We start from the raw sequence: 16,665 nt of genomic DNA on the forward strand, positions 1-16,665 counted from the left end.
GCTTGTGATCCACGTGGTGTCGTCTGCTAAAGTAAGGGTGGTTGCTCGCGGTCACCCGTGGTACAGTTGGACAAACCTATAGCTTCTGGTAGTTTTCTGTGTGTTATGGTATAAGTTGCTAACTTTTTCTGTTATAAATCATTAAATCACTAACATCATGATTGACTTGTCAATGCCTATTGAATAAACTGTCATTAAGAGCAGCAAAATAGCTCGCAGAGAGGTTCAACTTGCTTACTGCTTCCATATTTCCCTCATTGCTCACAAAGACCACAAGCGGACAAAAAAGAACAAATCCAGGCAAATTAACACTTTTAATGCTGTGTATTCCCACAGCACGCATGCGTGGTGGACAGCAGAATGACTAATTTAAGCGAGAAGATATTTTTTGCAACACCGGCCAGTGTATAGTGGACCTTCTTCTTCCTCTTTTGACCTGTAATGCTTTGTATCGCTTCTTAGGTCCTCCTTCTCCACACTTTTATACTTCACAACATGCACTTAGGGCCGCTTTCACAGTCATTTTGTTTGTATTTATCGTTACCAATGGCGGCGATCGCCGCTCTAGTATTTCCACGTGAAATTGGCCGATGAGTAGTGATGTGATGTGATGGTGTCGGAGGTATTGCCTTTACAACAGCACCTCGTGGCGGCTGCAGGGTTAGTCTCGCCCCGCACCTTACCACACACTCTCAACACTTGTCGCTTTCCCTGCAGCCACCACTACCCCATAGGCCAATTTCATGTGGAAAACTATAGTGTCGATCGCCGCCATTGGTAATAATCAAAACAACAGTGACTGTGAAAGTGGCCCTTATTTACTTCACACAGAGAGAGAGAGAGAGAGAGGCTGGGTGGGGACAGGATATATGTCCATCAGCGACAAGCCAAGGGGTCAGCGACGCGCTGCGTTCGCACTCAAAACACACATACACACAAACACACACACACACGTATTTATACTTAGATATTATGTAATCTTCACGAAAAAATTACTTTAGATTTTTAATGATCTCCTGAATTGTCTTTGAGGCTTTATGGTGACGGGAATTAAGGCTACGAGTTAAACAGACCCTCAAGCCTATTTGCTGTTTGATGGTAAGGAGCATTAGTCACTGCCTGCCTCTGTGAAGGACAGCACTGCACACTGTATTTTCAAAGTTTAATAAGAAAAAGTGTTTCAGACTGTTCGTGATGTTTTACCTCGTCATCATCATCATCATCATGAAGAAGACATTCATTATCGCATTTCTAAATTGAATTCATGTAATCTGGTATATTTCTAACTACAATATATTATAAAATAATAAAATATTATACAATATTATAATTTCACGGTCACACACACACAGTACACACTGATACGCGTCACTAACATCGCCAGTGAATGCGCCACCGTGGTATAGTTGCCAGATACCGCCACCAGGCTAAACATTCTGAAAAACCGTGACACTACTCTCTATTGTCGACTGTACAGAGCTTGTATTATACAAAGAAATCTTTAAAGAGGTACATCTACGTCGTATCGCCACAGACCTCCAAGCTGCTTTCCCAGACAAAGTGGGAATTACTGCAGGTACGTTATCTTATTTAAGCTATATTGTAACCCTGTATTGTAACAGATAGCTCATAACTGCGTGATAGGTGCCCTGCGCATTATCATCAAGATAAAGATAGAAAATATGGAAGCAACATGAGGCCCTCTGGCCCACACGTGGTAGTTCCTCTTATACACCGACAATAATTTTTGTAGTAGTAATTCGGTAAATAGTCATTTTCAATCTCTTGAACCCCATACACATTTGGAGATAGTTGATAGTAAAGAGGTTTAAATTGGAATTTATTTCTGTTTATCTCATTTTGGCAGCAGGTCACTGGTCAGGTTAGATAGGGATATAACATTTGTCATACCAGTCCAATGCAAATATGAAGTCACTTTGAGTGGGGCCTGAATCTCTTCACATCACTGTAAAAACTGCAAGGACTCGTTGATTGAAGGAGTAACGAGGCATCGTCACAGTACTGGTGGTAATGTTTTGGTCAGATGGAGCACATCAATAGGCAAATTGGGCTCTGCAGTATTTATAAATGAATAAAGGGAAACTAAAATGAAAGTCTTTATGTAAAGGAAGGGTGGGAGAGGAGATATTACCTGAAGGGAAGTGTTGTAGAAGAGGTCATGGATTCCACCCGGCTGCACTGGCTTATCCAGTAGCACCTCCTCCTTGCCATAGCCCACTGTCAGCTGTTGATGCAGGGCTGCATTATTAGATAAATGATCAACAGAATCCTTAAATATTCTCCTCAAAGCTAAGATGCATGTAAATTAACTAGTCCAAAGTTTTTTATGTATATATCTGCACATCAAAGTGAAAATTGAGTATTAACTCAGTCTCCTGGAAACTGTTTATGAAAATAACTATCTACATGAAAATTGCAAACTGACAAGACTGCATACATAAATAATTTTTAATTGTCCATGAATGGGTAATTTAAATCCCATTGTTATTGTTACAGAAACAGGCTGTTATTAGAGCAAAAGTGTTACCCTCCATCTTAGTCATGAGACCAATAGTTAAATTTCCTTTATAAGGACAATTTTTTACTGTTATGACTACAGTACCCTCCTGAGTTTCGTGCTTGCTTCGTTCCAAAAGTATAGTGCTAAACTCGAGGATCACGAAACTCGGGTTATTGAAAACACTGAAAAAGTGCTTATTGGTTCCGACCCTTGGAGAAGCCGACTTTTTTTTCGACTCTCCTACCTTGCTATCTCAAAGTACGTGCCATGGTCAAGGGAAGAAAATGGGAAGTGAGAATGGTTCGTTTTGAAGCTGCAATTGAAGGCAGCTGCCTTACAATTAGCTGGCAGTTCTGAAAACATGCTTTTGATTCACTTAGTCTGAAGATGTTATCAACAGCGCTCACCCAATCAGCAGCCTCACTGCCTTGAGGCAGTATCATACTGGCCCTTTTCCTCCAACCATTGGACTGTGGGCAACTGCAGTTGCCCGTATGCCCAACCGGGAGCGAGTTGTTGGTTGATCATAAGCTGATGTCGCACTGGGCCTTTTTCCTCCAATCGCATTGGCAATAGGGGCAACCAGGAACTCCAACTTTTGAGGGTGTGCGTCACACACTGCCAAGGTCAGTTGCCCATAAACAAAACAGTCATTCTGTATCCACATTGGGTCGTCTGCTAAAGTAAAGGTTGACCCAGCTTGTGCTGCCGTTACTCAAGTTATGGACTTGTTGCTGCAGTTAAATGGAAGGAAGAAGTGGTTGTGGGCATGATTATGGCTTCAAAGACAAGAGGACAGGAGTGCTTACCCATACCTCATCAGAGAATTAGGTAAATTTCCAGAACGTCACCTGTGGGACATTATTGGACGAACCTACTTTTTTCTGGTACTTTTTGGTGTGTTAGGAAATAATCTGCTTACTTTACGTCGCAAATCATTAAATCACTAATATAATGGTTGACTTTTCAATGCTTGTTGTATGTGCACCTGCTGCCGCAGCTGCAAAATGGTTCGCAGAGAGAGGTTCAACTTGCTTACTGTTTCTATATTTCAGTCACCGCTCCCAAGGATCACAAGTGGACAAACTAGAACAAAACCAGGAAAATTAATGTTTTCCTGCTGTGAATTCTCCTAGCGCATGCGTCATGAACAGCAGAACGACTTATTTCAGCGAGGAGACGTTTCTTGCAACACCGCCTCGTGTTGTGGACCGCCGCCACCATGTCCCGTTCTGCACTTTATATTTCCACCACCCCACACTGCATGGCGAATAAATTTAAACTAACCAAACCTAATTTAATGTAACCAACCTAACGGGGGGACTTCACCCCTCTCGACCCCCCTTCTATTTGCAACGGAAAAGCAATAAGGCAGTGTGTTGTATGGACACAAAATACTTCATATAGCACCAAGGTGTTCTTTGCTGTGAGACGGGTGATGTTCTGGAATAATACCGAGAACTGTGCTGTGAAGACCGGTGTTGTGTTCCTGAGCCAATAAATAGCTTTCATGCAGTGATTCATGGGTAAATTTACGGAAAATAGCATCTTCATGTTTTCATAATACAAAACTGTCTTGATGTGCATATGCAGGCCCATAATTTTGGCAGATTTTCAGGAGGGCTTGAGGGCATCATAGATTCATGATGTGGGGGCTGGCAAGCGGAGTGAGTATGGCCATGCTGTCGGGAGATGCGTGAGAACAGCTCTGTTTATCAACAATTCTTTGTTTGTTTACATTCACGTCTGAGCATGCGTAGTTCATGGGACGACAGCCAGGAACCCGACGCTGGGAATCCTTCTACAGTTTTCATAGACTGAAGAAAAAAAGTTTTTTGAACTGTGGTTCCACAGCACGGTGTGTTCTCTTATCTTATCAAGCAAATAGTAAAAAAAACAGCTCTGCCAGTCCACTTTACGAGTCTCTTGGTGGGCCATCTGCCACTGCTCCCCACTTCTTAACCACTGCCATCGTCTGTTTGTTTACATAAAGCTGCGCGGTACCCACATACCCATGCTCGTACCTACAACCGTTTTTCATTTGCACAAACAATCGACAACTCGCTCCTGGTTGGGCATACAGGCACCCGCAGTTGCCTGTAGCCCCAATGGTTGGATGAAAACGGTCAGTGTGACACCACCTTTTAAGGCAGCGAGCGTGACGCCAACAGTAGGTAGACATGACCCTCACATTTCAAGGCAGCGTGAAACTCAGGGCGATAATGCGCTAAAGTCGGGATGGTGAGAATTTAGGACTAAACACAAAACTCAAGGATCGGTAAACTCGGATAGCGTAAAATTTGAGAGGGTACTGTATAGTCATGGAATTTGTGAAATTTGGTGAGAAAATAATGCAACTTTTATACCAGTATGGTTCCTATAATCATTTGAAAAAAATAAATAATCATCATCAACATAAACCTAAGATGAAGTATGAACACATTTTATTTTACGTACCTTCGAAATTTGAAACTTTCAACATGAAACCAACATTTCTTAACTGGGTTGAGAAAAAAATTATATTTCAAATATTTGAAGTGCACTTCATATACTTAAAAATCCAAAAAAGTGAAAGTGAAACATGTCACACCAGGACAGCATGAGCAAACCATGTTTTCACATAAAATACCACATAGCAACTACAGCAGCATCAAAGCTTTGTAAATGTTCTAAACCAATCAACTATGCAGCCCATATGGTTCCAGTTGTGGTGTTTGCTTGTTTTTAAGTCTAAAGCTCTACTGAACTCACATACATTTGCTTCAGTTACTTTCTTTTCACAGCCTCCTGATAACCAAAATCTGACAACTGTTCAGTCCTCTTTTAAATTGAAACTACAAAATACTTATGTATTTATATAATTTCATACTGTACTCATTTTTTATATCTGCAGATTTTTCTCCTTTAAAGCCATGCTATATACTTCATTACTACAAGTGGATCGTATGGAGATTGTAAATATGGTTTACACAGTATTTCAATGAGTACTGTTAATGTAGTACAGTATTAGAACTATACACAAAGAACCACATTTATAGTATTTACATGTAGACTCTAAAATTCCTTTCTTGAATGTTGAGGCAAATGCTTCCTCTCCTCACATTACCTGCTTTCCAGATACCAAGACAGTTGTGATGTAAGGCGAGATAGATTCCACCTCCTTGGAGAGTAACGCAGTGCATTCTCGCACCGTGCGCCAGTAGCGAAGGGAGGAGGCCTGGCGGAGGAGGGCACAGACCCGATCTCCCACTGGAGTAGGAGGGGCAGCATGCATATAGAAGTTATGCATCAGTTAGGAGATTCAGAGAACAGGTAAAGAAGAGCATATGTTACCAGGACAGCATAACCTCATTGTTTTGCAAGGCTTGTGGCTGTCCTTACCAATAAAGTGGTAGTCAAATGAGTCTTGGTATGATTTGAGGTAAGTGTAGGCCAGGCATCCAATTTGTCTGTGATCTGTACCAACATCTGCACCCGTAACCATTTCTCAAGCATTGCTTTTAGTTTGCTGATTTTCCACAAACAGATGTAGACAAAGACACAGATCAAGGATGCCCAGCCTTGGGTTGGTTATTTTTGGTGTACTGTTTATCTCTCTCCTTCCTGCAGCTCTCAGTCTTTCCCACAGTGTATCTTTTTCCTTGAAGTTATTTTGCTCACTTGTGTTATCTTGCCTACAAAAATCAATGGCTAGTTTGTATGTGTTCATCAACAAATTTACTGAATCATAAACTCATGTATAATAAGTAATGCAGTATGGTTCTTCTGCAGTGGATTGCGGGCCAGTTCAGAAGCAAAATGGGGAGACTAGTGTAAGTTTAAGCACTTCCTGTACCCTTAACTACCAAAGAGAAACATCATCCAAAACCCAAACAATAATGTGCAGTATTCTAGATAAAAAGCTGCAACAGGAAGTGAAAGAACTCTGTAAAGCTGGACATTGGTTCATAAAAACTTTCATCTTCACACTTTCTGACATTTACTCACTGATCCCATAGTATTTTCAACTCAGTTGTGGAAAATTATAATTTTCACAGATAAGGCTGCTCAAATACACAAGGGCATTTATCCTGCTATGAGCTAGAGCATCCTCAGTTTTAAATTTGCCCGTTACTGTTCCATTGTAATCCATACAATATTTAATTTCATATGATTTCTTACAAGGAGAATAACAGAAATCTTAACTGAGGGATATAATGTACTATAGGTACACCTACAGACAGCAGAAACAGAGATAAAAAAACAGGACAAATATTTACATCACACACCAAAACTAGGTGTGTGTGTGTGTGTGTGTGTGTGTGTGTGTGTGTGTGTGTGTATTTACCTAGTTGTAATTTTACAGGGCCTGGGCTTACGCTCGTGTGGTCCCGTCTCCATATCTGTACTTGTCCAGTTTTTCCTTAAAGTTGTGCACACTCTTCGCCAATACTACATCCTCACTTAGTCTGTTTCAAACATCTATGTTTCTTTGCGGGAACCTATAGTTTTTTATGTCTCTCAAGGATCTTCCTTTTCTCACTTTTTTACTGTGTCCTCGTGTGTTGCTGGTGTTTCTTACTTCTCTTAATAGCAACTCCGCGTTATCTACTTCTTCCATTTTATTCTACAATTTGTAAATTAGTATTAGGTCTCCCATTTCTCTTCTTTGTTCCAGTGTTGGCAGGTCCATTTCCTTTAACTTTCTTCATATGACAATCCCTCCAGTTCTGGAACCGTCTTCGTTGCCATTCTTTGTATTCTTTCTAGTTTTTTCACGTGTTTCTTCTTATGGGGAGACCACACAGTTTCCACATATTCCAACTTTGGTCTAATCATAGTGGTAATCATCTTTTTCATCATATCTTTATCCATGTAGTGGAATGCTATTCCTATATTTCTCACCATTCTATACGTATCTCTGAATATCCTATTTACATGACTCTCTGACTGTTGATTATCTTGTATTATCACTCCCAGATCTCTTTTCTTGAACTTTTAATATTTCTCCATCTCCCATTCTATATGTCCATTTTGGTCTCCCTTCACTCTTTCCCATTTCCATTACATGACATTTCTTCACATTGAACTCCATCTCTCATTTCTTACTCCAGTCCCAAATCTTATTTACTAGGTCCTCTTGAAGAATTTCAGTCTTTACTATTTCTTATGTGTCTCACCAATTTTGCATTGTCTGCAAACAAGCTCATGTAACTACGTACTTACTTTCTCCAGCATATCATTTATATATACTAGGAAAAGCATTGGTGCCAGTACTGATCCTTGAGGCATCCCACTATCTACATTTCTTGATTCTGATTTCATGTCCTTTACCATTGTTCTCATTTCTCTTCCCTCTAAGTAACTTTCCATACAGTTTTCCTTTTCCTTTTCAATCCTCTTCTATTTTTATTTATCCCTCTCCAGTGTTGTGTCCGTCACTCTCGAGTAAAAGCTCAATAAGTTTGTTACACATGAACGTCCTTGTCTAAAGCCATACTGTTTTTCTGTAATTATATTGTGTTCTAGAAATTTTGTCCATTGTTTTTTTATTACTTTTTGACATATTTTACAAACTATACTGGTCAATGATACTGGTCTATAGTTCAGAGGTTCTTCCTTTTTCACGCTTTTATATATAGGGACCACCTCAGCCATTCGCCATTCCTTAGGTACGTTACCAGTTGATATTGAGCACTTTATGATATCATATACCGGTCCAACCAGCTGATTTCTACATTCTTTCAAAATAAAACCTAAAACTCCATCCGGTCCTATTGCTTTCCTCTCTTCCAGCTCCTCCATTGTTATATATATCTCTTCTTTAGTTACTATCACTTCATTCATTTGAACATTTATCTTATCATATTGTGGTTCATTAAACTGAGATTCTTTTGTAAAAACTTGTTGAAACCTCTCGTTTAGATGCTCAGTCATGTCTTTGGGATCTTCAATTATCATATTTCCATCTTTCAGTCTTTCTATTTTTTCCTTTGCTTTGATTTTTTCATTTAAAAATCTATAAAATAATTTAGGTTCCTCTTTACACTTTTCAACAATATCCTTTTCGTATCCTTTCTCTTCTTCCCTCCTTATTTTCACATATTCATTTCTTGCTATCTTAAAGTCTTATTTATTCCTTTGGTTCTCATTTCTTTTCAATCTTTTCCATGCTTTGTCTTCTTTTTTTTCTTTGCACCTGCACATCTTGCATTAAACCACTCTTGCTTTCCTCTTTCTATTGGCTTATATAATGGGACATATTTTTTGACTCCTGTCTCATTTGCCTCTATGAAAATATCATACTTTTCCTGCACCTCATTTGTCCTTTTTAACTTTTCCCAGTCCAGTTTTTCATAAAATTTCTTACAATTTTCTGACCACTTTCCTGTAGTTTCTCCTTTTTTCCTTTATATAATTCGTCTTCCTCAGCGACTTCCTCATCGGTTTCCAACTCTATTATTACATGATCACTTTTTCCCATGGGACACACACATATCTTAATTCATTTAACAGGTGCACTCCCTTCGTCAGTACCAGGTCCAGTCTTGCTGGTTCGTCATCACTCCAGTATCTTGTATTTTCAGTCACCCACTGCATCATTAAATTTTTCATAGTAAATTTTAGAAATCCTTCCCCCCATGCCGTCTCATTTCCTCCACCTTCGAATGTTTCCCAGTTTACCTCTTTGCAGTTAAAGTCCCCAACCAACAAGACTCTTTTATTTGCTTTGAGTAACCTACTCAAACACTGAATGGTATCCTCAATCACTGTCTCATATTCTCTGTTCCATGAGTTTATTTTTGGTGGTACATAAGTTGCTATTAGCGTTAGCATTTCTCTGTTTTTATTCTTCAAGTTAACATTTACTATTTCTGCCTTTCCTTCTCCAGATATTACTGATTTCACCAACAAGTCCTTTCTCGTCATTATCATCACTCCACCACCTTTACCCCTCCTATCCTTCCTCCATACACTGTAGTTATTGTTAAACATTATTTGAATGTCCCCTTTTAGCTTTGTTTATGTTAAACACACAATCTTGGGTTCTTTTTCCTTTATGTAATCTTGTAATTCCAATTTTCTAGGTATTATCCCATTTATGTTTGTGTACATCACACTTAAACCCTTAGTTGTTCCAATTTTGTCTAGTTTCTGATCAGTTATGGCTTTTCCCTTATGTACCATTTCTTTACCCTGTCCCCCAAAACTCTCCAAAAAAAGTTTTCTTCCTCTTCTGTTCTCACACTGTTTTTCTCCTTTACCTTTGCTTGCATTTCATTCCATTTTTTTCCTTTCTTCTTCATTTCTATTTTTCTGTATATATATTTCCTTACATTCATCTATTTCCCTTAGCTGTGATTTTAATCTTAATGTAACTGGTCTAGTTTTACCTTCTACATAAGGACCCAGCCTAACGATCTCTTCCACCTCCTCCTCAAGGTTATGTAATTCTTTATCATTCAGGTTCTTCAGTAAGTCCTTCACTGATTTTAGTTCTTCCTTTTCCCTTCTTGGTTTAAACGTTTTATTTTTCTCTTTCAACCCAAATATCATTACACTTTTTCTTATCCGCCACATCCCTTACTAAATTTTCATTTTTTTAAAAACTTTAACCACCTCTTTTTCTACATTTTCCTTCTCTTCTTTCAGATGCTTTTCAATTACTTCCTTGAAGTTTACATTAGCTTTTTCATGTTCTACTTTCCAGGTCTTCATTTCATCCAACACTTCTTCTCTTACTCTCTTTTCTTCCTCGCCCACTATCGCTTTCAGGTCTTCATTTTCCTTTCTTACGACGACAAGTCCTTCCTTCATCGTTTTTTTCATATTTCGCCAACTTCTCTTTCAACTCCTCATTTTCTTAAACTAGTTATTTTGTCCTCTAGACTGCACACTCTTCACCATAGATCACTGTGCATCTTCTTGCCTTGCATGTCTTCCTCCTCCATGAACTTCACTTTTCCAATGCACTTTAGTTTATTCTCCATCAACAACACTCTTCTGTACAAAGCAGACTCTTTACTACCAAATCCAGAAAAACTAGGCTCGATAGTTTCGTAACAGTCATCTTCGCTATCATCACTATCTCCCATAGCTACCTCCCGTATTTTTGGTCGTGTTTCAGTTCCTCTTCCTCTTCTTTTCAGTATCTGCCACCCCTCATCCCCCAACTCATCCTATACCAGCTTAAACAGGAGACGGGCTCACTCAGAACATCTCCCAGACCCCACAAAAACACAACCGGTCTGCAGATGACAACAGCACGGGAGTGGGGAGCTCTTCACAACACGTCCAACTCGCTCGACTGCTCGACTATGTGTGTGTGTGTTTAGTGTTTCATTCCCATGCATGCCACAGGGACATGTAGATGCAGGCAGGTGAGGTGTGATCCTAGCCCGGTCTTGGCTGACACAATAGCATGTATTTATTTATGTACATGGTCTAAGTTTTGTTGAGTGAGTGTTGGTGTAAGTTTCTATCTGCTCCATTCTTTTGCATGCTACAGGGCCATGATGATGCAAACAGCTGAGCTGTATTCCTAGCCCTGAAATGACCACCTCAGTTCCAGGCTGTTCCCCACAGGCAGAAAGATTCATCTCATGTTCAGTGGGAGACACAAGCTCAGTGAAGGAAGTGTTGCTTCACTTTAATGCCTTTGAGGAGTGATGAATAAATTTCTCCGAATGTTCAGTGGAGGATACCAATATTGTTCTTCTGCCTTGAATTTGAATTACACTGCACACTGTAGAAGTATGCTAGGCACCAGACCCAGCAGACATGGACAAGCAGTTGGAGTGAGCTAGTGGACGTGACATAACTAAAGGCTGATGAGGGGTTAAAACAAATTGGTGTTAATAAACAATAAGATTAGGTAGTTATTGTTTTCCAACAATCATATCTGCCGAGTCAGGTGTCTGTCCAGCATTTTCTGTAAGATATGCACTGTAATTACAAATCAAGCAGCTGAACTAAAATCCTGAATGACAATGGTTTCATAGCCTTGATGTGTTTCCTAGTGTTGCCAATAAGGCTGCAAAACCAACTCTGACAGGCAAGCAAAAGGGAAAGCTTGCTCTATAAACTCTATGTAAGAATGCCAATACAAGCATAGCAAACTTTTCCTAGTAAAGCCTCTTTTGAACACTACTTCATTAAGCCTTGGAATCCCATTTTGCAATTGTTTTCCACATTGATGCAAGAAACACAGCAAGTTTAGCACAGCACAAGGTGAGTGAGAAGAGACACCACCACATCACATCACCTGACAGCCCTGCACCAAAATAGTAGTAATGTGCGTCACAGACGGGTAGATTTTCCTGAGGAGGGCCGCCGCCAGCCGCACGGCTCCCCAGAAGTGACCCACGCTGGCCTCTTTCCGAAGTCTCTCCAGCCTCACTGCCACTAAAACCTCAAGCCAATTAATGCTGATGGTACATGCAAAATGGAATATTAGAACCCATATGCTGTCCTGATGCCATACTCTTTTCTCTTCAAGAGGTTCCTAATTCTGAATGCAACACATTGCATTGGTTCTTTTTCTTTTTTTCTATTATAGACCAACTTATAGCCTTGAACTCAAAAATACCTCTCTACAGCCAAATATTATGAACCTTACAGGACCTGTCACCATCAGATCATATCAGTGAATCATTTTCTGCCTTCTGTTATCTGCTTCAGCTGTGGATATACATCTGAGACAATAATGTAATCCATTTACATAGACATTCATACTTTAGTTAGAGATATTAAGAGTTAGATCAGAAGGAAGCTTGAAATACCATATGTTCTAATCAGTATTCTCATCCAATTTTCAGTATCAATAAGAAAGTTAAACTAAAAAATGATAACATCTTGTTACATTGGTCACATGAGCAAGATCAAAAGAATACAAAGAGCAGAAAACAAGATGGTACCTAGCATGATAGATTTAACATACAAGGAAGACTGAAAGGATGGGGATTGCCACCCTTAAAAGACAGAGGAGAGGGAACTTAATAGGTGCACCTAACATCACCATAGCCGATCCAGGATTCAAAACGTTTCCTAACTTATAGGCGGTAATGTTATAATTGTATTTCGTAAAGAATCCTTATAACCAAAAACTAACTAAAATTATAAGTATTCTCTTTCTTGAACAGAACATTGACTAAACAACAGAACAATAATATGCAAATACGTATATCCACTGTTGCCAGATTATCGTATTCAGAGCATAGTATTTACCGGTTTCTGACACCTAACTATTGCCAAGTAACATCAGGATCTAACTCTTTTAACAATAACTATAAATGAGTTTCATTATTGGAGCCCAGAAGACAGTTTTAGGGTAGGAAGTCGGGAAATATAAGCGGCTGAGTACTAATCGACAATCTGTGGTCAGTCTTGAGGCAGAAGTGCACGCCATTTTGCGGGTATAAGATACCTAAATAAGCATATTTTTACTGCGCAAAGCAGGTGATGTCACTTATTGTGACTTTGTGAGCTTTCATATTTATCTATGTGTATATTTCATGGAGGCAAAACTTACAAGTTTCATTTTTACTAGTGACACGAATTTGTGACTGTTTATCACAATAAAATTTCACTCAAATAAGTGAATCAGACTCCACAGAAATATTACCAGTGTGTGTATGAATGATTACAAAGATAAGCACATACTTTGATTTAACTCTAGAATGTCTCGTGAATCAATAAATAAAAACAAAATATTCGGATAGGCTACTCTTTAGCCCATTACCGCCAAATGGCGGCATAAAATAGTCCCTCCGCTAAGTTTGTACCACACATTTGGTGATGTTAGGTGTGCCTATTACAGTGTTCAGGGTAATAAAGGGAGGATACAGAATTGAAAGAAAATACTTTTCAAGGGATGGCAAGCAACTAGTAGACAAGAAAGAAAGTTGAAGAGAAAAGATACTTCAAAGATATCAAGATATATACTTTCCCAATATATGCATTGATCAGTGGAACAGCCTGGAGAATGAGGATGTTCAAACAGAAAACTGAAATAAATGGCTTTAAAAGCCACTTTACCAAATAAGACATCAGAGATGGGACCATAGAAGTGTAGCTCATTTGAAACGCCCCACATTAAGAGGGGGTAACTGACCACCCCGGCCGGATGCTCTTTTTCCAGGGAAATAGCACATTATAGATTCTGTCTACCCGTTGGTGTTGGAGGAAGCCACCTTTCCAGACTGTCAATATGGCATAAAGATATGCAAAAACATGTCAGAGATTAACTTACAGCTGCTGACTGAGTCAGTGAGCCACATTCCCATGTTAAGAGGGGGTGGCTGGGGGTTAATACTATGTATATTATGACCATTATCCTCATTATTCTCATTAACAATGAAACTAGCACTGCAAGAAACTAAAACAGTATTTAGTAATAATGGAATGAATGAATGTGATATAGACTGTGTACATCTGTGGTGTCTGGACATAGATGGGATGGAGGTCAGTGGTGATTGAAAAGTAAAGGTTAAATTGGGAGCATACACTATAAATGAGGGTGGCAGTGGTGCCAATCTGTGTTCCATTGACCTGTGGTGGGAGAGAACCCATTTAACCCAACATAGGGCCAGTGTAACATCAGGGCTGGGTGGGCTGCATGATGACTTCCTAGGCCAGGGATTGAACTGCAGATTTGTACATAGGGATAGTAACCCTTGCAACACGAAGGCATGATTTAAAAGGTTGGGGAATATTATGTTTAATACAGAGTTGAAAAACATCATACTTATTCTATTTCTGTGACATGAAATGCCCTCAAAATTTCATCAGAGATTAAACAACCTAGACTTTTATATTAATGTGCACATCTTTGAAAATGATATGTGATTCTCACAAAACTATTTAAAAAGCATGTAGAACACATTTCAAGCTTTGTTGTAAAAACAAAATCAATGATCTAGCTCAATAAATAAGAAAGGTATTGTTGTTTGCAATGGATTATGGAGGCTTTAACCAAAGTGAGGACATCAAAGACTAGATAAGCAGTGCTTTAAAAAATGATGATGATGGAGAGACACTAAAATGAATGAAGTGAGAAAGGGCAGCAAAAAAGAAGCTTGAATAATGAGAAATGTATAGAGAAACTAAGAAATTGGGATTGAAAGTGAGGAATGATAAAATAATAAAAATGCAAGTGGTGAAAGAGGTGACCAAGAAGTGAGAAAGCAATTTAGAGAAACACAGGAGGATAAAGGAAGATGAAACAGGGAAATAAAATGAAAAGAAAACGAGTGAATGGGAGGCAAAAGTTAAGACAGTTAATCATGTACTGGACACAATCAGACCTGAATCAGTAGAGTGGGAAAGGGAGGAGCAATAGTGAAAAAAGTAAGTTTCAAAGACATAAATGATTAACAAAGGAAGATAGAGAGGAAGAATTTGGAGGACACAGTATAGTGCACCAAAAAAGTTTAGTCATAAATTCACTGGAGAGGTACAAATTATATGGTGGTCATTGCAGATATATATATAAACGTCAATCATTATCATCATCTTCTGTTTTATGTCAGGTTTTTCCATAATCTCTTGTGAGGTTTGACAGTCAGTGATACACTCCCGAATATTTATGTCTATTGCCTCAGCCTCTCCAATGCCTAATGCTGCCAAATCCTCTTCAACGCATTACCTCCACATCTTCTTTGGCCTGCCTGGTGGGTTGTGACATGGCACTTCCACCCCAACAGCTCTCCCCAATGCCTCATCATCATCCTTCCTCTACAAGTTCCTGAACTACGTCAATCTACATACTCTCAGCACTACTCAGCTCCTCCAAAAATATGAGAAAAAGAAATGAAAAGCAAAAAGTCAACAGATTATATGATGAGGATTCAAACGTGAAGAAGAGGTGGAGATTAACCAAATGGGCTTGTACAGGAGAGGGGAAATTAGCCCTATATAGATAAAGTTTTAAAGAATACACCTGTCCCCCCCATACTTGAGGGTTCACTATTCATGGATTTGCATATTCGTGGATTTCCCGCCACACAAGCACACAAAGGCACAAAAGCAGCTGCTAAGAAATTTCACGGCACCACTCCAAACATTTACGGACTGCCCATGGACAATTTGGCCATTATTAAGAAAAGGATGATATATACAAGCATAGATCAGCATAAAATATCATAAGTACCATTATTCATCAGCTACATATACTATAAATTGTACTGTAATATGTGTAAACTTACAAATACGTAGTCATTAAAATCTCCCCTTAACCCCTTCAACATGAGGACACGTATACTGCGTCCTTGCGTGCCCCGTACCATATCCGAGGACACGCATACTGCGTCCTGGCTCGCTTTAGCCAATATACGAGTTATTTTATCTCTATATTTATGCTTACATCTCAAAATTATCAATTAATTTATGTTTCTTTATGTGCACCATTTAATTCTGCATGTTTTCTTATACAGGTAACTCTCGATTTACGCGAGTATTGCGTTCTTGGAGAGGTCGCGTAAATCAAAAACAATGTAAATCAAACAAGAGGTAGGTTTCTGTCGAAAAATAAATACCGTATTTTTCAGCGTATAGCGCACACCTTTTTCTCAAAAAAATGCCTGAAAGTTTAGCCCTGCGCCTTGTACGCCGAGTGTACAAATTTTTAATGATTTTTTTCTTCTTTGGGGTGTTTTTAAGGGTCTGTTTTTTGTCTTATCCAATAACAACGGCAAACTTTCCTTTATCATTGTATATAATCCTTCATAGTCCGTAGCTGTCTTATAATATGTTACCATAGAATACAGGGCGATCTAATAACTACTATACAAAATTGAAATCGATGGAGGATTGCCCATGCTTTGCTGTTATCCCATTTTTCCGTCGGGCGCCATTTGTATGATCTTGATGTCACAGGTGGCTTGATTGTATGACTAAGGAGCAGTACAAGCTACATAAAAAATCATATTGGAAAAAAATATCCATGTGTTCATTATTAATTATTAATATTAGTGAGAATAATGAGGTAAATATGATATCAGAAACTGTACATCATGAGTCTTGTACGAGGAGATATTTCGCGCAATACCAGCCAGGCCGCCATTTGCATTGTTTACAAACCACACAACCACACCCATACAACAAACAGCTGCATGGCGCGTGTCAACAGAACCGTGTGAATTATGTCTTGCCTAGTTCTCTGTCAT

At 39.1% G+C, this 16,665-nt stretch overlaps 1 protein-coding gene across 1 annotated transcript in view; it reads right to left on the reverse strand.

Moving 5' to 3' along the window:
- Nucleotides 1-16,665, reverse strand: part of LOC126996279 (probable phosphorylase b kinase regulatory subunit beta) — a 297,183-nt gene that overhangs the window by 121,651 nt on the left and 158,867 nt on the right. Inside the window, exons 20-21 of the mRNA XM_050856656.1 lie at nt 5,628-5,770; nt 2,153-2,245 (exon numbers count right to left, since the gene is read on the reverse strand). Of these exons, the coding sequence (XP_050712613.1) occupies nt 2,153-2,245; nt 5,628-5,770 (236 nt within the window). The remainder of the gene's footprint in view (nt 1-2,152; nt 2,246-5,627; nt 5,771-16,665) is intronic.

Source organism: Eriocheir sinensis, chromosome 9, assembly GCF_024679095.1.
Source record: "Eriocheir sinensis breed Jianghai 21 chromosome 9, ASM2467909v1, whole genome shotgun sequence".
NCBI lineage: Eukaryota > Metazoa > Arthropoda > Malacostraca > Decapoda > Varunidae > Eriocheir > Eriocheir sinensis.